Genomic DNA, 22,507 nt, shown 5'->3' with positions numbered 1-22,507 from the left:
AAAACTTGGTATGGAAACAACCCAACGTTTAACATCCTAACTACACAAACAAGACGAGAATTACTTGGTGTAGCAGGGAATTAAGAACAAGAGGGTAGGCTACCCTCAAGGCTAAACAGACCTATGGATAACCAGTGGACTGAAGTGAGCTTGCATGTGCTATAGATAATCCTTCCTAATAAGGAAATTGTTGTGAAGGAGAAAGTAGTGTATGTTCTGAATAAGCCCAGGTTAACTAGAACCTGCCCCTCTAAATCAGGGTGGGGCAAGATGCCCCTTTTACCTCGGAGCGGAAAGAGCCCTCTCGGTGAGTAACAGGGCTACATTCCCGCTCCAGGCAAAAGGGGCATCTTGAAGCTTGGGATGTCCAAGAGCTTAAGTATCATCCGGGCGGGATTTAGAGTTCCCCTTCCTCTATTACATGCTGTAAGATTCGCCTTCCGAAGGCCGCATCTGCCGAAGCATAGGTGTTAATACGGTAGTGCTTCACAAAGGTGGAATTGGAAGCCCATGTGGCTGCTCTGCAAATTTCTTCGACTGACGCTTGTCTGTTAGCCGCAGCTGTGGTGGCAGCACTACGGACCAAATGGGCTGTGATGCCAGCTGGAACCGGAAGTTTGCTTTGATGGTAAGCCTCAGAAATGCAGCGCTTGATTGCTCGGCTTAAGGAAGGTCTGGACAATCTGCGACCCTTATTTGGTGCCGAAACTGAAATGAATAGAAAGTCCGTCATCCTAAAAGAAGCAGTCCTTTTGATGTATGTCCGAAGAGCTCTGCGGACGTCAAGAGTGTGCCATGACTTTTCTTTTGGGTTAGTAGGATTAGGACAGAAGGAAGGAAGGTAAATTTCTTGCTTCCTGTGGAAGGTAGAATTGACTTTAGGTGTAAAGGCCGGGTCAGGTCTAAGCACCACTTTGTCCCTTTGGAATAGACATAGTTCTTTCCTGATAGAAAGAGCCCCCAACTCTGAGATTCTCCTAGCAGAAGTAACCGCTGTAAGGAAGATAGTCTTCATTCCTAGATATTGAAGTTGTGTCTCTCCTAAAGGTTCAAATGGTGGTCTCGTGAGGGCACGAAGAACCAGACCAAGGCTCCACGTGGGGAACCGATGGATTGGATCAGGAAGAGTTTGGGCTACGCCCTTAAGGAAGGCTTTAACCTGTGGATGGCTTGCTAGGGTGTAACCGTCGAGTGAAGGAACTACCGTGGCAATGGCCGATACCTGTTTGCGCAAGGTATTTGTCCTTAAGCCCAGCAGGACTCCATGCTGTAAAAAGGCCAGAAGGGACGGGAGGTCTACGTTGAGTGGATCTGTATGTTTACGCCTGCACCACCTGACGAAAGTCCTCCAGGTGTATTCATATATTCTCCGTGTAGAAGGACGTCTGGCTTCTATTATGGTGTTGATCACTTCTTCACTCAGTCGCAACTGACGTAGCCTTAGCCTCTCAATGTCCACACGTTGAGCTTGAACCAAGCTGGATTGGGGTGTGAAATGGGTCCCTGATGTAGTAAGTTGGGGAAAGTTGGGAGCCACCAAGGCCTCTGAACAGACATTGCCATCAGGTCCGCGTACCACGGCCGGCGAGGCCAGTCCGGAGCAACCAGTATCACCAGGGCCTTCTCCAGCTGAATCTTTCTGATTACTCTTGGGAGAATGGGCAGGGGAGGAAAGGCAAACAGGATACCTGGTGGCCATGGAACTAGTAGAGCATCTATTTGTTCCGCACATGGATGGAAATAACGGGAGAAAAATCTGGGAAGTTGTCGATTTTGAATTGAAGCAAATAGATCCACCTGTAATGGACCCGACTTCTGGTTGATCAGTTGGAAGGCTTGATGACAAAGAGCCCATTCCCCCTCGTCCAGTATCCGACGGCTGAGCCAATCTGCCTGTACATTCTGTACTCCCTGAATGTGTTCTGCCTGAATGTGGAGAAGGTTCTTCTCTGCCCATCGGAAGATCTTTTCTGCTTCCTGGTGTAGCGTGGACGACCGGGACCCACCCTGCTTGTTTAGGTGGGCCTTCGTTGCTATGTTGTCTGTTCGAATGAGGACATGTTGGAATTGGATGTGACTGTGAAAATGAAGTAGTGCCAGGTACACCGCTCTTAGTTCCAGGAGGTTTATGTGATATTTTTGTTCCTCCCGGGACCAAATCCCCTGGATCAATTCTTTCCCTAGGGTGGCCCCCCACCCATGCAGGGAAGCATCGGTGAAGATCTGCAATGGTTCTGGCAGAATGAACAACTTGCCTTTCCGGAGATTTGATGTGTGGCTCCACCAATTGAGACTTTTCCTTGTTACCTGGTTCAAAGGAATGATCTTGTTGACTTTCCTGGTGATATGAGCCTGGTGGGGTCTCAGAAGCCACTGTAGCGGTCTTGCGTGGAAGCGGGCCCACGGCACGGCAGGGATGTATGAGATCATTAGACCCTGGAGACTTGCTAGGGTGAGGAGTCGTGAGCAATGTACCTTGGAAAGTTGTTTTGCAAGAAGAGATACCTTGGAGACTTTGTCCTCGGGGAGGATGATGGTGTCGTTGGCTGTGTTGATGACGACACCGAGGTGTAGTAGAGTCTGAGATGGTTGAAGGAAACTCTTGTTGTAATTCACAAGGTATCCGTGATCTTCTAGAGTGTGGATAACCCTTCTGGTGTGTGACAGCGACTGTTGATGCGATGGAGTGCACACTAGTAAGTCGTCTAGATACGGGTGTACCTGTATTCCCTCGCGTCGCAGCTCTGCTATTAGGGTCACCAGCACTTTGGTGAACACCCTGGGGGCTGATCCCAATCCGAACGGAAGGGCCTTGAATTGAAGATGGTCTCTGTGATAAGCAAATCTTAGATATTTTCGATGTAGAGGGTGGATTGGGATGTGGAGGTAAGCCTCCGTGAGGTCGATGGATGTCATGAATGATCCATGTTTTAGGGCCTCTAAGATGGAGAGGAGGGTCTCCATCCTGAAATGCTTTGTGGGGACAAATTTGTTTAAAAATTTTAGGTCTAGTATGGCCCTCCAGTCCCCGTTCTTCTTCGGGACAGTAAAGAAGGTTGAGTAAGCCCCGGTGTACTGTTCCAGAAGAGGCACTCTTTCTATCACACTGATGTGAAGAAGGTGGTTGATTGCTTCCACAGTACGAAGATGTTTGGATTCCGATTGGGATCTTGGAGAGGGAATGAAGCGGTCTGGAGGTGTCGTGCGGAACTCGATCTTGTATCCCTCCCGTATCAACTGGAGCACCCAGGCATCCGTCTGGGAACCCGTCCACTGTGGGAAAAAGTGTTGGAGTCTTCCTCCCACGGGAATCGGTTGGGCGTCATTGTTTATTGTTCTTTGAGAACTTGCCTGTCTTATCTCCTCCTCTGAACTGGGATTGCTGGAAAGGCCGGTTGTAGCGTCCCTGTCCCTGTCTACGAAAAGGCTGGTTGTTGTGGGACCAGGATGGTCGTCTGTGGTCCTGTCTAAATCGTTGGAGAGTATGGAAGGAACGAAAGGAGTGAGTGAAACCCTTGGTTTCCTTTCTGGAAGTTTTAGGCATGGTTCGCTTTTTGTCTTTGGTTTCTGCCAGCATTTTGTCTAGGCGTTCACCAAATAGCTTTCCCTCTTGGAGAGGATAAGAGAGAGGAACAGTTTTAAACTTAGAGTCCACCTGCCAGGTTCTCAGCCAGAGTGCCCTGCGGATTGCCGCATTGGAGGACATAGACCTGGCCGAAAAGGAGAGAGCGTCTAGAGACGCATCCGCCAGGAAGGAAGATGCTAGGATAATCCTGTCCATGCCATCTGTAATTCTTCTATCCGCTCCTGTGAGTAACTGAGAAATCTTTTTAGCCCAAGCGATGGAGGCTCGGGCTATGATGGCAGCAGTAGCATTGGCTTGGATAGTAAGAGCTGTGGACTCGTGCACTTTCCTGGAGAGAAACTCCATTTTGCGGTCAAACTGGTCTTTTATGGTGCCCACCCCTTCTTCTGACAAATCATCACGGGTCTGAAGAGAAGCTACTGGTGCATCCACCACAGGCAAGGCAAGTAATTCCATGGCTGGTGGAGTCATTTCGTATAGTTTTTTCACTGATACAGGGAACTGCCTGTTTTGTGTGGGTTTGTCCCACTCTGCTCTAATAAGCCTAACAAAATAATCAGGTAGAGGGACTCTCCTGCTCTTTGGGGCGCCCTGTGGGAAGTACTCCTTAGTACCCACCGGCCAGACCTTGGGTGTAGGCTCATCTGACTTAGATGGAGGCTGCTCAGAAAGTTCCAATGCGATTAAAGCCTTAGACAGTAAGTACTGGTAATCCTCAGGGGAAAAAAGCCTAGGCTGCTCTTCCCCTGGTGTGAGATCAACCTCCGTGTTGGAATTGTATTCCCCCTCCTCTCTATCCTCCTCAGAGTAGTTGGATTGGGAATCATCAATTGGCCCCCCTTGCCCTTGAGAGACACCACTGGGGGCCTTTAGGGCAGCTTTAGTGGGCCAGGGACCAAAGGACCGGGACTGGCTGCAGCAGGGTTCGCTTGCCAGTGATCTGGAGGGAGAGGAGGTGTGTTCCCTGGGCTGAGGAACCTGAGGGGCCTGTAAAGGGGCATTTTGTCTGGCCTGCCTGCGGTCTAACACTCTCTCTATGATCGCCTCCATATCGCTTAGAGTAAATATATTTGCCCCCGCCTGCAAGTTCCCGGCGCCCGTTACGTTACCGTCCGGCGATCCGCGGTTCCTGCCTGGGCTGGAATGACCCGACTGCTCAGCACACCGAGAGGAAAAAGAGAAGTCGGTAGAAACGGCCGCATGGACACCCGAGCTGTGCTTTGGGTCCCGCGGCCGCTTGTGGCTCTTGTTACCGGAGCCGCCTGCAGTCTTTGTAGAGTCTGTATGCTTGCGCTTGGCTGCCGCCTTTCCCGCCTTCTTTGAGGCGGCGGCAGGGCCGGGAGGCTCCGAACCCTCCGAGAGTCCGCCATGGCGGCTGACAGAGGATTCCTCCTGGGACTGAGTCCCTAGAGTCCTAAGGGACTGATCGTAGTCTTTTAAAGAAAGTAAATCGTCCTCTCTGGGGACGTTCTTCGCCGCGTCCACCATTTTGGATCGGGTCGGGCGAGAGAGAACTAACTAACTTTTTTTTTTTTTTTAACAGACGAAATAAACTGCACAGAACACACAAAGAGGACGAAACGCACAACTAAGACAACAATTAAACAATTGAAACAAGCCTAAAAGGATGAAAACCAAGGAGCTCTGCTAATGCGTGCTCTCCCCGCAAAGGCAGGAGGAAAAGTGGAAGCTGGAGGCTTTCCCGCCCAGGAGACAGGAAATGAGAAGATTTAAGTCCTGCCTCCCCGAGCAAAGGGCGGGAAAACCCAAGCTTCAAGATGCCCCTTTTGCCTGGAGCGGGAATTTAAATGAGTTTAAGAATAATTATGATCAGATCATATTACGATGGGACATAATTCTTTATTAAGAGGCGGACAGAGGTGATGGGGAAGTCAAGAAATTTTCTTTATTTTTCTTTTTTCTCTTTGTAATGTTTATATGCTCTTAGTTATCATGGAAAATTTATATTATAAAAACCAATAAAAATTTATTAAAAAAAAAAAACACATTCAAAATAGTACTAAAGAAGCTGGCCACCCCCCTGTGGTGGGAGCAGCTGCTCGTTTACCTATTCCAATTCATGGAAATGTATAGTACCCACTGACTAGTACTGAAGCGGAGTCTTATGGAATCCAAAACTCACTCACGCTACAGTCCTGCCCAACAGTTCAAAAACTGTGGGCTGGACATCTAACAGGATGGGGCACATGACACCTGAAGAAGGTGTGTGAAATTTCAAAAGATATTCATGCAGTAAGAGTTTTAATTCTCCATGAGCCAAGACCTGGATGGGTTAAATACCTTCTACCAAAATGCACTCATTTATTCACACTGGATTTGTGGGGGTGATGGCATATACAGTTCACTGGTACAGCAGTTGCTTCGCATGCAGTAGGTCCCAAATCCAATCCCTGACATTTCCAGTTAAAAGGATCAGGCAGTAGGTGAAGTGAAAGACCTGTACTTAAATCCTGGACAGTCAAAGCCAATTGCGCTGTCCTTGACAGACTAAAGGTCTGATTCAGCAGAAGCAGCTTCATGTGGAAGAATGCAGCTCAGAAAGAACTGGAGTGTTATTCTTGTGTGTGTTGCCCTGCTCAGATCCACTGAGTCTACGATACTCCCCTTAACATTGTGCTAGAGAGCTGATGAGTGTCCATAAACATAAGCAACCTCAATCAGGTTAGCTGGAGAAGAGTGTGCCATTGAGTCGCAACCAATTCATGGCGACCCCTTCCACAGGGCGTTCCAGGCATGACAATGAGCAGGGGCGGTTTGCCATTGAATATATCCACATATCAACCCCACTCTTCCTTGGTTGTCTCCCATGCAAGTACTGACCATGGCCATCCCTGCTTAGGCCCAAACCCTGACAAGCTCAGGCCAAACTGGGCTAATCAGGCTGAGACGATAGAAATTTTCAAAATAAAGCAAACCGACACATCACCCTCCACAAGCACTGCTTAGCTTGCTCAGACACAAGCAGATGCCAGGACAGTTGAAAGATTTCCCATCAGAGCCAGACACTGCTCGCCAGTCTTGGTCTTCCAGTCAGTGAAGCTACTTAAAATGGAAGCCACACTGCAACTGAAAGAAACATGACTTAAAAGGGTATACGATTGAACTATGCTGAGCACCACTAACAAATTCAATGTAAAAAAGGTTCATAGCATGTGTCTTTTCCATGTGCTGCACACTGTGAGCCACAAACAAAGCTATAAGTAGCTAGCTGAAGGACAAATCCTAGGTGCCTTAGTTCTGAGCTGCTGCTCTTATCAGCAATACACCACATAAGACTATTTAACTTCTATAAAAGTCAGCAGTTCATAAGGACTTCACAAATTGGGCCAAATGGCCTGCTTAAATTTTGGCTTGGCTACTAAGCACTTTTGCCTAATGGTTCCATTTACAAATTCCATCACAAAATAGTTCTCCTTGAAGGTTTATTACTCATTGATAAGTACATATACTGGCAGCCCAATGGTTTCTTTTTCTACACAGCAACGTGGCAGGTGAGCAGTTTTTGCCAAATGCTTTATTGATTTTTAATATGAGGGAGAGTAACCCAATGAACTGTATCCTGCTCACAAATAATAAAATTATTAATAATCTGAACTTCACTGGAGGCTTCTATCCAAAAAAATCACAGTGCTTTAAAAATAAATGCATTAAACCACACTGAGGCTCCAACCTAGAAGCTACTCACTAGTTCATTAAAACCTCACCATTTTATGGTAAGCACCTTCATTTAGTTGGAAAAGACAGCAAATGCTTGGCGTATGTCCATAAAAGACTCCATCTTGCTTCAAGACAAAATTTTATGTTCTCTTCATGGGTAAATATGCCACACTAAGAGCAGATTGTTATTGGCCTACATCCGCTATTTTCTAAATTATCTTGTTAAGACTACAAGACTGATTTAAACCCCAAAAGCCCAATATTTTAAGTTTCTGAATTCAGATATATTTTGACAAAACATTTCATAGAAAGAAAACAACAAAAAATTGATGATCCATGCTGGTAATCCCACAATAAATAACTAATTTAATCACAAAAGGCAATTTTACGATGAAAGTAATTGGGTGACAGCTAATTTTTGACAGGTTTCGTTTCACAATTCAGATATTATAAAAAGTCAAATCCAAGCCACATTTGTAGACATGTTGAACTTGTGCCTCGATGTCATGGCATAAGAGGCATTTATGCTGGCAGTGGGGGCTGTTCTGTCGGCACCTGGGTGCTGTGGAGCTCCATGTCGCAGTCTCTCTGGGACCTAAATCCTGGAAGAGATATGCAGCGCCAATGTGTGTGTGGGGTGTTCCCGGGGGCAGAGCTGATGATAGTCAGCTTCCAAAGCCCTTCCAGCCCAGGAACACCCCCTTGCACAACACCATTGCTGCACCAGGTTTTTCCTGATGCAACATCGCTGTTCTCTATGGGGGAAAAGCCCCATTTTATTTTTAATCATTTAAAAAAGGCTTTTTAAGGCCTTGCGGTGGCCGGGGAACCTCTTTGGAGGTGCCATGGCAGCGCCTAGGCTACACTGTCCTCAGCCACTGCCATTCATCAACTGAACATTAAATCACAAAGCACGTAAGCAACGTCTTTTCACTTAGGCCCTTGCTTTAGGTCCCTTAAAACATATTTAACTGTTCTTTTCAGTTTTGTTTGTGAGACTCAGATTAGAGTTGATTTCAAAAACTTGATACTGTGACTTAAATTTCAAAATTCAAAGCATTTAGACATGGTTTTGCTGCTACTTATCTTTTCTATAAGTGTGGCTGTATTAGAAGTCACAATAAACTGCTGCTTTGTTTAAACCAGTAAGTCTACCAAACAACAGACCACAGTTTGTTCTAGTTAGTCTACAGCAAGGAGGCGAGCAGAAGCTCTGGATGCCATTCCAAGCTTCACTGAGTTGCCACCAGCCTGCTGACAAAACCTCTCTTTAGACACAGTAGGCACAACAATGTTGGCTGTAATAAATGGGAGGAAGGGCTAGGAGAAGTATGCCTCCTTGCTCTCGGCTACGGATCGCTAGTATCCCTACTGCTTTCATTTTCCATCTAGCTGCTTCATTACATTATTTTTTAAAACTCTGAAACAAAATATACCCTTTACAGCCTTCGCCTCCTTTTCTTACTTCTCAATCACATTTCCCCTCCCTGACCATCCAGTTTCCAAGCACTCCCTAAACTACACACTGAAAAAGACAGACCTACAAAATTACCCTTTCTGTCTTACCATGTTCCCTAATTCATTTTTTTCCTCTCAGAAAAAAAATAAAAGTTGACCAAGACCAGGTCACTCACTCTCTCCTGGGCAAATCTGAAGGTATAGTGGTCATTAAAGGGAAGAAGATACAATAGTAGGTGGGCTGGGAACGGAACAGATTTGAAGTATGACATTGCCTTAAACTGTATCAGATCACCGGCATTCTGTATACTTTGACTAGCAGTGGCTCTCCAAGGTATTCAAGAGTGGCCTTACCAACACCTACAGTCTAGTATACTTTTAACTGAAGATGTGAAGGACTGAACCTTCAATCTGCACACAAAACCTGTATTCCACCATTCACCTTTGATCTTCTTTCCTCCTGCCTTTGACTGCAATAATGTTTTGTTTGGAACAGTTTGTTTTGTGTATGCTGACAAACTGAACAACATCAACTCTTTAAGAGAGATCTTTGTCCTGCTGCCTTTTAAAATTCCCCTCAGCTGAAGCTCACATTGCTGTTTTGTAAGATACCACTGGGGCAAGGGGGCACATGGAAAGCAGGCAGGAAGAGGGAGGAAGCTTTGAGAGAAGTACCACGGCTAGCTGTGATTTAGTGCTTCCATAGCTACATGCAGGAGGCTGAGAGGAGAACTGCTACTGAACAAACTGGGATTTCAACATTCAGACACCATAATAAACCACAGCTAACAAGGCAATAGCAAACCATAGTTTAGAACCCAGGTTTTGCTCCCAACAAGAGGGCTTTTCTCATGCTATAAAATAATAACATTTATTATTATTCATTACATCAACCACTTCCAACAAACATTTTTGTACCCTGACATTTGTACCCAGTGGGCACGAAAGATGTCTGTGTACAGAAAAACCCTGGTGTAACAGGCTGCTACAAAATTAGAGGTCTATGTGTGCCTCCCATATCTACACCTAGCGATACCCCACTGCCCACTGGTCAAGTTACTGGAGTAATTTGACAGGCCTCCCATTCCCTGGTCTGTTCCGATGTGCAACCAGTGCACAAGCTCCAGTTTGCTACCTATATACAACCAATACTCAGATCCTTCTGCACACAGGAAAGTTCATGTTATGGTAAGTTATGGTGAAGAGCAATTCAAGGAGTTTCAATATTACCTCTGTTTCAATATTACCTCTGTTACCAGAGGTAACAGTTATTCCCAACTTTGGGCCCACAAGAAATCTGAACAAACTAAATCAGAAGGGGAAATTGCAACATATCTTTATTTATAATAGACCAAGATGCAGCATTTTAAAAATGTTGGTCAACAACTGGAATTCTGAAGAGAAATCAAGCTGTAAGAGGTAACAGGGCTGGACAGTACACAGGGAGATAAACAGAGAACAAGAACTGTAAAAAATGTGAAGTGCTCTATGAAAGTCTCACCAAAGCATTCTTGGATTTCTGAGACTGCCACAAATGTTGCTCAAAAATTTCAGACTTTCTTTTGAAGCCAATAACCCCAGAAGGTTGCTTTTAAAAGAGGTAGAAATGGTTCAATCTCTTAAAATAATGCAAGGATCTATATTAAAAGGTGTGATAAAATTGCAAGGAATTCTTTCTCTGCTGTAACGACACTCTCAGATACACTACATATTTAAAATCAGAATAGTTTCATGGTTCTATTAGACACCGAAATTCACATTTAACCTTTCACTGCTTTAAACTATGAAAAAATCATCAATATTTCAGTTCCCACGGTGGAAAACTGCCTCCTTGCTCTCGGCTACGGATCGCTAGTATCCCTACAGCTTTCATTTTCCATCTAGCTGCTTCATTACATTATTTTTTAAAACTCTGAAACCCTAACCCTAACCCTTGACAGGCCCAAAATGCAAACATACTTGCTTAGTTAGCTAGATGGTGAGCAATACCACTAAACGCTTCAGCACCATGACCTACATCCATGTCCTTAATTTGAACTTCAGACAAATAAGGCTGTCAAAAGTATCAGTGTGAGGGCTTTATAGCCCTTTGAACCCCTAGATATCCAAGAGATATTATACTGGTGGGTAACTCAGTTAAACTAAACAAGAACACCTTAAAGACAAAGAAGATTTTACACCAGCAAAAGCTTTCATGGACTAAAGTCGACTTTGTCAAGCTCCAACAAAGATGGTAATTAGTGCAGGGCTTTAGGCAATTTTTATCTCAAGCTCTCAAAGGATAGAAAACTAATAGTAAACTGCCAAAGTTTTCCACTAAGTCACTAAATAGTACAAGATAGTAACTAGTGATTGAGATGGGCAACATTTAAATTGATAATTGAAATATCTTATTGCTAATTGGAAAACTGGCCAGTTCAGACACTGATCTTGCTTCTTCTGTAGATTATCAGTTTCTGGCCTCCAAAATACATCAGGTACCTTCCCGCCCTCCTTTTTAATGATTTTTTTTCAATTAAGGCAAACTGGTAATATTATCACTAAAAAGAAAGAAAGAAAGAGCAAAATGATTCACTAGCAGGGATTATGAGAGTACACAGCTCCATGGCCAAAGCGCAAAAAAACATGATGCTGAAAAGCAGGTATCAGGGGTCAGTTCAGACATGAATGAGGCCATGCTTGTATATTTCCTCCTTGTGTATTTCTTTCTTTCCCCACCCCTCTTATAGTCAGAATATGTTAGTGACTTCCAAGTTAGTCAAACCATTAGTTGACATTTACATCCAAACTGGTAAATTGTGGCTTGTGCTGAAGAAATCACTAACTGATTTTCAGAATGCTAGGGTCAGTGTATGTACAGAGCATCAAACCAAGATTGTATGGAGTTACACCTGAGCCAACCTTAAGAGCCCAATCAATAAACAGCTGAGAACAGCCTATGTATGCCTTAAAAACTGTAGGACTTAAAAACTGCTAGTGTCACACCTGTTTTGAAAGGCCATTACAAATGTCATGGATGCACCTGTTGTTCGGAGGCAATTCAGACCAAAACTTTAATTCATCCCTTTACTAAAAGGGCCTTTACTTTAAATCATTTTTCTAACTGCTCACCATTTAACGTGGTTCAATCCCGACGGAAGTTGGTTTCAGGTATCCGGCTCAAGGTTGACTCAGCCTTCCATCCTTCCGAGGTCGATAAAATGAGTACCCAGCTTGCTGGGGGTAAAGGGAAGATGACTGGGGAAGGCACTGGCAAACCACCCCGCAAAACAAAAGTCTGCCTTGGAAACGTCGGGATGTGACGTCACCCCATGGGTCAGGAATGACCCGGTGCTTGCACAGGTGACCTTTACCTTTTTACATTCATATTTGTCCTTGTGATTTTTTATACGTGGGCACCACCACACATCCCTTGAGACATGGACTCTCAGAACATGACAGCAAAACCAGCAATTGCAGTCTACAAGCTCTTTTGATAGCTCATTTCATGGAGAAACACCATTCAACATCTGATTTTAAGTTTTTAGTTATTGACAGGATATTACCCTGACCCTACCAATCTTATAACACTGAAAAATTACTGTTACAAAGGGAGGCCCATTGGATTATCACTTTAAATACATCAGCTCCATATGGCCTTAATGATCACTGGGACCTATCTTCTTTTTTATCAACTTTCCTCATGTTTGAGCTTTACACATGAAATATCTCTGTTTGCTCTGGTCCCTTTAAGGATGTATTTCCCCACATGCATATAAGCCTGGATGATGCAATGTACTCCAATTCAACCCATAGCCGTCTACACTGCACATGTCAATTGAATTTATGCCTTCATTGTCTCATATTGTCAGTCTTCAAATTGGGTTTGGGAGACTTTCAATTTTATCTTTATGTGCCTATGTTTACTAATTGTTATGTATTTTATTTTACTCATTAGACTTATGTGTCATAAAGGATAATTACTTCATTTCTGATGATAGCTACAGTAAATCCCATGTTATACGTTGGGTGTTGTAAATTGATTATGTGTTGTTGTATTATGTATTATTGTTATGGTTAAGCTCAAGACCTTTGGTCAAAGGAGCTAGTAAATAAATGGAATGGAATGGAGTAAATCCCATGTAATCTGTTGTGAATAAGTTATATCTAATTATTGTGTGATATTTGTACTAGTTATACTTCTGTTTGTTGATTTTCAAGGTTGCATTCCGAAGAAGAATATCGAAATGGGATACTAGCTGGCAAACCTGTCACTGTTGTGGCTTTATGTTATATTATCAACACTTTTGCTTTTTGCGTTTGATCGTTATTTCTATGCTGTAATACATGCCTGCAATTCAACTGAACCTTTGATGTTACTACTATTTTGTAAAACTTTGGAGTAGCTACAAGTGATTAGATAAACACCTTGTAACCTCTGGTGTTTTGCACATTTTTTTCTCTTTCTGCTAAATACCTACAGAGTAACATTGAGACCTTTTTGTTACTAACAGAAGAGGCATTATAGCCCCCAAAACAAAACAAAAAGATACCATTCAAAATAATTTCTTGATCGTTTAAATACATACACATTACCTTACTGAAGGAACTGAGATACCTTTTGCCTCCGGTGCAGTCTTAAATTAGTCCTGAATTCACTGCATTGGATCAATCAAATATGAAAAAAATGTTTCTTCTTCCAAAACTAGGAAAAAAACTATGCTGTTACGCTGCCATTCAGTAATATAAAAGAAACAGCAAGTGCTCCCTATCACAGTCATCCAGAATCTCTCTCTCTCGTCCTCTCTGTCTCTGTCTCACTCTACCCTTCCCTCTCCCACATGATTTCCACTTTCCATGATTTGCTTTAACCATTGTGCAGCACTGCCTCTACATCACCACTAACCATGTCAAGGGTTAACTGGTTTTCATTCCTTAACCAGAGTTTGAAGACTGTCTGAAGTATATGGTGCAACACTATTAGTAAGCAGATAACACTTCTTATTCCTATCTTTTTTCAGAGCCACGCTATGCATCTTGGTTTTGAACTGGTGCCTTGCCCTATTTATAGTCAGGACAAAGACTGGACAATTCAAATAAAATCCAAGCATAACAGATTTTCAAATAAAATCCAAGCATAATAGTGGTAACCAACTCTGATAAAATTAGCAAAGAAAGACTTCCTCTTAGTGAAGGGATTGAGACTACTTTTCATGACAGGTGGAGTCTTAAAATATTCTTGAATTGACCAGATGAATCAAACAACCAGAAACGGAGAAGTTCTTTTACATAAACTTGTTCCAACTTCCACTTCTCACTACAGCCCCCAATGCCCCCTGAAAAGCTGTGCCTGTGGGTGACATGGCAAGGGATGCTGCAGCACTAAGAGAAAGCATCATTTTTATATTTATTTAACAAAAATGTTTGTATTATTTTTGGATTGTTAGATGCCCTGAGCCCAAGTTGGTTGGGAAAGGGAGGGATAGAAATTGAATAATAATAAAATAAATCAGTAGAAATCACTCCTGTCTTGCAAAAACACACCCACAAACAGAGGAAAAGGTCATGCTGGAGTGGAGCGGAATTTCTGCCAGTTCCTCATTCATGATTCGACTCCCCCCTCCAATTTCCAAGGAGCTCCTAACCCTCAGAAGTGGCTAGAGAACTGCAGTAGGAAGGGGTAAAAATCTCTTTCCATGAACTCACTCAGTTCAGTCAAATAAATCCAACTCAGTGTTATCTCTAGATTCTCAGGTGTAAATAAGAAAAGACACAGTCTTGTTTCAACTGAAACAGTGCTCAGCCAGTCATGCAATTTCACTTCCCCATGGCCTATGATGACCCCAGCAATGGGCTTTCAAGGCAAGTGAGAAGCAGAGGTGGTTTGCCATTGCCCTCCTCTGCAGAGTCTTCCTTGGTGATCTTCCTTCCAAGCACCAACCCTACTTAGTGCTCGAGAACTGATAAGATCGGGCTATACCATTCCACCATCCCTCTCAATTCCCTGTATAACAGACACAATTCACAGTGCTGCTGCTAACTACTAAAGGCCTACACGCTTTGAAACAGATTATACAGCAGAAGATCTCTTGCTTTAATTTCTGAAAAATACTGAAGGCCCCAATGATAAGTAGTGGTTGGCCACAGTACACAAAAGGACACTCGCTATCTTCACCCCTCCTGACCTTTGGCCTAGATTGGGTTGACTGAGCATGACAAGCCAGCATAGTCAGACATGTGTAATCATGACAGAAGCACACTTAACATTACAGAGCAGATGAAAATGTTTATTAGAAAAATACAGCCTCATAACTTAAAATCAAACACTGAAAACATAAAAGAAGTATTTTTCAGTTGACAACTAATTAAAAGTGAAAAAGTGACCTGCAAACTAGATGAGATTTAAGCAGTTATTATTAGATTTGACTTTTTAATTTAACAATGGTCAGAAAACTATTGGTATGAGTGAACAACATGGAAAAAAACATTTTAATATTTACTACTTAAAATTTAATCTCTGCTTAAATTAATATAAAATAATTTGTGAACTTTTTTTCCTCCAGAGAATGGCGATATTCCACCAGATCTCCAGTTGAGGGTGGCTACTGTTCCATAGGAGATGGCCTCCCTACCCCCGTCCTTCTTTTTGTCTGTTCCCAACTAGTCTATGGGGAGGGCCCTGACAGTCTTGTGGTACCATAATGTGGGTGTTATGCTCTAAAATGAGCACCACCTGTCTGAAAATTTTAAATTGCTGAGGTTATTAGGATTGTTTTTATTTATTGACTGTGTATAATGATTTTATTGTACTTATCATATTGATACTTTTTGGTAGCTGCCCTGAGCCCAGCTTCAGCCAAGGATGAGGGCAGGATAAAAATCAAATGAATGAATGAATGAATGAATCTCTTACCATTTCCTTGTTGTTTGGTCTGTCACAGGTACACATCTCAGACCAGCTCCTAACACCATGAGGGATGATGTTAACAACACAGTTACTCTCAGGCCTAAATGAAAAAGAAAGGCAATTTAATTACAATAAAAAGTGGACATTGTAGAAGTAAAACACAGTACATAAAACTTAATTATTGCCAGTCACAAGTAATTCCTTTTGATAAAGGATTATCTAGCAGGAGAGATATTAACCACATAAATTTCTCTTTTCAGTTTCAACACTTATCTATATGTACTTAAAGAAAAAGGACTATACACTGAACTACACTTTACTGCACCAGATTATGCTATGTACACAGACTGCTCCAATCACTATGATGGAGAGGTTAGCTTCATGTAGGCACCCCTGAAGTAGACAACTGTTTTTGTTTCTGGGTGTGAGCCAGAGAGGGCTCAGGGCTCATAGGCTAGGGCCTATGTGTAAGGTAGTGTCATCAACCAGCAGCTCAGGATAAGTTTGAAAATTATTGGTTTTTGTTTTCATTTTGTGAGCTTCTTTGGGTCTCCGCAGGGAGAAAGGCAGCACACAAATGCAATAAATTAAATATCTACAAGAAATTGTGGGACAACCAGGTGAATTATATTTGTGTTTAGATACTGAACCTAAAGAGAAAGAAACAGATGTACTTTGCTACCTTTTCTGAAACAGTTAAAATGATTATTGTTTTAAAGTGATGTACTACATCTAATGAAAAAAATGATTTCTTCATTGGAAGGATTTTCTTACTTTCCAATACTGCAAAAGCGTAGAAACAATTGCTCTGTACAGGTCCAACTACCAAGTGATATGCACAGCATTTTAAAAATATCACATTGAGTTTCGATGAATCTTATGCATCCCTGTATAACTGCTACTGAGGAAGGAGGTGTAGGTGGACAGAAAACTCCATTAAAGGATCTAAAATTCCATTTCACTATACTTATACACTTTTAATATGTAACTTTTGTTGCTGATACAGAAAGCAAATATCTACTTCAATTACAACAGACTTTTTGGAGTTATATACATGATGGGCAGGGGCCATGGCTCAGTGGCAGAACATCTATGCTGCATGCAGTCGAGAACTAACCCGTGGTATCTCCAGTTAAAAGGATCAGGTGGTTGGTGATGTGAAAGACCTCTATCCAAGATCCTGAACAAGCACTGCTGGTCAGAACAGTTAATTCTGATCTTGATAGACCACTGGTCTAACCCAGTATAAGGCAGCTTTATCATCAACCTTAGGCCTGCTGGCTGGAGAAGGCCAGCCAGCAAAACTGATCTTACTGGTACAAGAAACTGTATAATCATCCTTGAGGAAGTGAACTGACACCTCCCCTTAAGGTCCCAGTACTTAGAACTACATCTAAAGATACCCTCAATGAAAAAAATATTGTCTCTCATCTCTCCTTTTTAAGGAACAACATTGAATACATTTTTGAAATTCTATAGCAGTCAGTTCTGGAGAACTCAAAATTCTTTGAAAGTCTTGACTTGGGTCCAACAATCAAGAAAAAATAAATGATGGAATGGGGCTCAAAAGAGAAGAAAAAGACCCCAATTTGATAGAGATCTCCTAACCCCGTGTTGGGGAACCTATGGCACGCATGCCGAGTCCAGAACGCGTAGCCCTCTCTGCCGGGACGCGCAGCTCAGCTGGGCGGCGGGGCCCCCGCCCTTTCCCTGGACTCCCCGCCGCCGGCTTTGAATTGCTCAGGCAGCGTGGAGCAGTTCAAAGGCCCCGCCCCCTTCCCTGGACTCCCCGCCGCCCAGCCTTTCCCCTCTCCCTCCCCCCCTCCCCGGCCAAAAACCCCTTTGCGGGGTGCACGACGCGGCTGCCCCCCTCCAGCCCCCTTCTCCCTCCCCCACTCGACTAAAAAACCCTTTGCAGGGTGCACGAGGCGGCTGCCGCCCTCCAGCCCCCTTCTCCCTCTCCTTCCCCGGCGAAAAACCCCTTTGCGGGGCTCACGAGGCCCTCCAGCCCCCTTCCCCCTCTCCCTCCAAAACCCCTTTCCTGGGCGCGCAAGGTGGCAGAGTGCCGGCCCAGAAGCCCCATTCTCTCCCCCACCCCCGCCAGAAGCCCCTTTCCTCAGCTTGCGAGGCTGCAGCTGCCTCTCATGCTGGCCCAGAAGCCCCCTTCCCCACCAAAAAACCCTTTCCTTGGCGAGCGAGGTGGCTGCCGCCTCGCTCACCAGCCCAGAAGCCCCCTTCCTTCCCTGACCAGAAAGCTCTTCCTTCCTTTCCCTCCCTCCCTCCCTGAAAACTTTCCTGATTCCAGCAAATGCCTGCTAGGTGTCTCCAGGACTTCCTCAAGAATGGAGAATACAGCCCTCCCACAACTGGTAGACTGCCTCTGAATGTGAAGGTACCACTAAGGGTGTCTGGTTCCCAGCTATATTAGTTCTAATGTAGTTTTTGTTCCAATGCAGTTTTTGCAGGCAGCACGGAGCAGTTCAAAGGCCCCGCCCCCTTCCCTGGACTCCCCGCCACTCAGCTGGGAGTCCAGGGAAGTTGTTTTTTCTAAACTAAAACCTCAGTATTCAGGTTAAATTGCCGTGTTGGCACTTTGCAATAAATAAGTGGGTTTTGGGTTGCAGTTTGGGCACTCGGACATCACTGTCCTAGCCTTTAGCTGAGTAGATATGCAGCCTAATGAATCTTTTGTACCCTTCATTATTGTTGCACTGATAAGTAGTAACAAAGAATATTTCCTGTTAAGGGGGCAGCAACTTTTCCTAGCATAGGGTCTTGGCAGGCATCATTCACACATTTATAACTTTAAGGGCCAACAAATGTAATGTGCTTCAAACCCTTGGAAAATGTTCAGAAGCTAATAATAATGTAATGATAGCACAGTCTAGTAAAATGTAAGAGTTTAATAATTTTAAAGAAAATATTGATTTTGTATATCATATATTTGTTCTGGTACAACTGAATACTGACTGGAATGGGTTATAGGGACCATATCTGTCTAGTCTTCTTCCACCTACCCTGATTTCCAGTCTTGTTCCACCTACCCTGGGGTTTCCAATTTTCTCCTGGGCCCATTTCAAGATGGCGGTATTGACTTTTCAAGCCCTATATTACTTGAGCTCAACAAACCTTAAAGACCACTTACTCCCACAATAACCTACCCAGCCACTCCGGCCATCTTCAGAGGCCTTGCTTCAGGTGACCCCACCATGTAACACTAGACAGGTGGCAACCTAAGAGAGTGCTACCATGGAATTCCCTCCCCCCAAAAATTCATCTGCTCACTTCTGTCATTGTCTTCTGTCAGAGGGTAAAAACATTTCTGTTTTGTTTCGCATTCCATAACTGACCCTTTTTCCTGTTTAATCACCTCGGCCGTTTTAGTTGGGCGGTACAAACAAATCCCCAAGGATCAACGCTTGTGTATCTGCAATACCCGTGTGCAGGAGGATTTACCCCATTATTTATTTCATTGTCCACTCTATGCACAGTCCAGGATTAAGTTTCTTGATGGGCTACTAGTGGGTACAAACCTCCACTCAGAAAAGAAGAAAATCATATTCTTGCTGTCTGACTCCAACAAGTATATTTCTCATAGAACATTACTGTTTGCTCTGGCAGCAAGAAAAATAAGAGCTACGGTAGTAAGCTCTAGAGTTCATATCAATGTTAATTCCACTAGATTTTATTTTCTTGTACATGTCCCTTTTTGTAACATTGTGCTACTCTGTGGATGATGTTTTGTGAAGGCCACATACAAATTGTTTATTCACCTATGTGTTTTGCTTTATACACACATACACACACACACAAAGTGGGGACTTGTGGGAATCACAGGGGAGGGGATCACACCCTTGGAAAACCCTTCACCCACCAGACCAGGCACTCGCTGGCTAGCAGCCAATATGCAGCTCTGACACTGCTCCTGACCTCCCCCCAGTCTGGCTGACACGGTGGGGTAGTTAGTGGCTCCAGCTCCGCCTCCCCCGGAGGAGAGGTGGCAGTGATGGGGGTGGCAGGCAGCAACAGGGTGAGCAGTGGTGGCTCCTGCTCCTCTTCCTCTGCCTGTAGCACTGCCACCTTGGCAGCAGAGGGGGTGGCAGGGGGAGGGGAGGCTCCTGATCCGCCTCCCCCCACCCACAGAGGAGAGGCAACAGTGCTGGGGTCGGCATTGGTCCCTGCTTCTCATCCCCTGCCTGCCCACCTACCTGCCTGCTGAGGAGAGGCAACAGTGACAAGGTTGGCCTTAGTGGCAGCCTCTCTAAGAGCTCCTTCCTCCCCTCCCCACTCACACATGTTGCCTGAGCAAACAACATGCCTCTGTTTTGGGGGGATTTAAACCCCTTTCACATAGTATAGTGGTTAAGAGTGTCAGACTAGTATCTGGGAGACCCAGGTTCAAATCCCCACTCATGCCATGGAAGCTCACTGGGTGACCTTGAGCCAGTTACACACTCTCAGCCTAATCTACCTCACAGGGTTGTTGTGAGGATAAAATTGAGCAGAGGAGAATGATATAAACCCCTTTGGATCCCCACTGGGGAGAAAGGCAGGGTACAAATGAATCAAATAAATAAATGCCTCCATTTGGGGGAGATTAAACCTCTTCACTTGGAGGTGGTTCACATTTTTCTGCTAACTTGGGAGATCCCCAAGTCTACAGAAGAATATCCCCTCTCTGAACCTAACTGTCAGGTTCTCCAGCCAACCTGGGCAATTCCCAAAAGGCCACTCGCTCAGACTGTCAAGTCAGAAGCAGGTAAACTTTATTGAAGAAGCAACAGGTACAGCTAAGGTAACTTGCGGGTTCAAAGCTGCTAATGTCGAGCCAGGCTACAAGGCATAACTTAAAAGCATGATTACATCACAGGTGCAGTTGCAAACAGCCTGGGAAATGACTAGATAACGGTGCTTGGCAGGAAGGAGGAAGACGGAGCCTAAACACAGTGCTGCTTGTTAGCCGCTCAAGGCCAAGGCAAGGGAGGGGGGAATGGAACAGGGAGTGGGAATAACAGAGCAAATGAACATCAAAGCAAAAATGCAAACACTGGCCGAACTCATGTCAAGAGCCTGACCGCTTGTACGGGCCAGCCCAAGCATGGCTAGGCAAGGACTCTGAAGACATTCAGTGAAGAACCAAAAGGCTATCAAAAGGCAACCTCTGACACTAACCTTCTTCTCTACATCCATTAATCTGCACGGGAGACAGGTTCAGCATTAGATACAGGATGTATGTATTGTTAAAACTAGTTTTAATGTTTTGATTGTTTGCTACCTTGGGGAACCTAATTTTGGTTGAAAGGCAACTTTAAAACATTTTAAATAAAATAAATAAAGTGATAGTATTGACCTATACAAGCCTAAATGGTCTAGAGCATCCAAAGGATCATCTTCTCTTGTAAGCACCCGACCATCAACTGAGATCATCATGATGGACCCTGTTCTGTAAATCCCGATGTCCTGAAGCTAGGTGAGTGTGTCTTTACAGTAGCCATGGTTACGTTTGAATTCCTCCTCCTTAGAAGCTTGAGAAGTGCCAGGACAACTTCATTTTAGTGTAATTTATTAGTGAGGACAGAAGGGGAAGTGCTCGCTTCTAAGCCCTGTTGCAGCCAGGTCAGGCATAGTAGTTTCTCCTAGCCATCTGCTGTGCTGTTGGACTGCTGCCTACTTGGCAAAACTGTCTTTAAAAGCTACTTCCTATTTTAAATAGTTGCTGTTAACTGTGCTTTATTTTAGTTCATTTTTTAAAATGCTGAAACTGAAGGTGGTCCAAAACGAAAATCAAAGAGAACAACAATTCCGTAATAATTTACATTTTACACAATGGAGCTCTCCTTTTCCAACATTTCCCCATTTTTCACTGTCTTCTGCAGCATCTCACAGCACCAAACAAACAAGTATAGAGGACTCTTGAGAACTGCATAGGATTCAGTGTTGCTATCTCTGGATCCAATCCATAGTTTCACAATTCTTAACTAATCTGTGTAATTAGCCTAAGTAACTGTCTATTTACAGTACCTTCTTATGTTGATTTAATAAAACCAAGTCTTTACAAAATACCTCCTACCATGATTATATGTAATGTTTTATCCACAGACTTTTGTACCTACGGTATGTAGTTGTTGTTGTTTAAAAAGAATACTACTTCCCTATGTGCTATTTTAAAAACAACAAGGGAACAAGAGCATTGTAATCAAAAAGAACCCTTTCTACAGAACTTCTAATCACAATTCTTATGGCAGGTGGAAAAAAGAAAACTTTTCCACTGTTCATAAAACTACTACGATTGCACAGGGCATGAACACACATGTGATGTATATGAGCACATAATATATTTGTTGGATGACCTGATAAAGACTAACAGCATTAACACACTTTAGGAATTTTTATCTTCCTTCCTCCTTACTATTTTAGCAAGTTTTTTTTAAAAAAGAGATTGAAATGTAATAAATCTTTTTAAAGACAAAACTCACTGAGAGTTGAATACGCTCCAGATCACACCCGTATTACTCATTCTGTTATTTTAAGTAACAAAACCAAGAGGCACTCCTCCTCTCCATAAGACTGGCATGGTGTTTCAGTTTATTAGTGATAAACAACCACCAAAATCCAAATAGGATTATGCATAGGAAAGCAGAATTACGCAGAGACATATGACTAAATTATGAAACGAGCATCTGACCCTTTCACACAATCTACAGCTTGAAACATCTTTGCATCACTTCTACATTTTGAAACACTGTACTTGTTATGCTACAGAAGGATTCAGGAAGAAAAGACATATGGAAGAGGACTGCAGCTGCCAGGTTCTTACTCAAACTCAATTTAAATTCATATGGAGCAATTTGTCTACAGCAACAGCCAACATCTCTCCTTTTGTACTACCATTACAACGG

The 22,507-nt window shown here is 43.6% G+C and overlaps 1 protein-coding gene across 1 annotated transcript in view; it reads right to left on the bottom strand.

Annotated features, from left to right (window-relative positions):
- The window catches only part of SLC49A4 (solute carrier family 49 member 4), a 123,371-nt gene that overhangs the window by 82,037 nt on the left and 18,827 nt on the right, over positions 1 to 22,507 (bottom strand). The window contains exon 2 of the mRNA XM_056861436.1: positions 15,615 to 15,708. Within this exon, the coding sequence (XP_056717414.1) occupies positions 15,615 to 15,708 (94 nt within the window). The remainder of the gene's footprint in view (positions 1 to 15,614; positions 15,709 to 22,507) is intronic.

The sequence above is a fragment of the Euleptes europaea genome, chromosome 15 (genome assembly GCF_029931775.1).
Source record: "Euleptes europaea isolate rEulEur1 chromosome 15, rEulEur1.hap1, whole genome shotgun sequence".
NCBI lineage: Eukaryota > Metazoa > Chordata > Lepidosauria > Squamata > Sphaerodactylidae > Euleptes > Euleptes europaea.
Note: the sequence above shows the minus strand (reverse complement) of the source record. Positions and strands in the feature narration are given on the sequence as shown.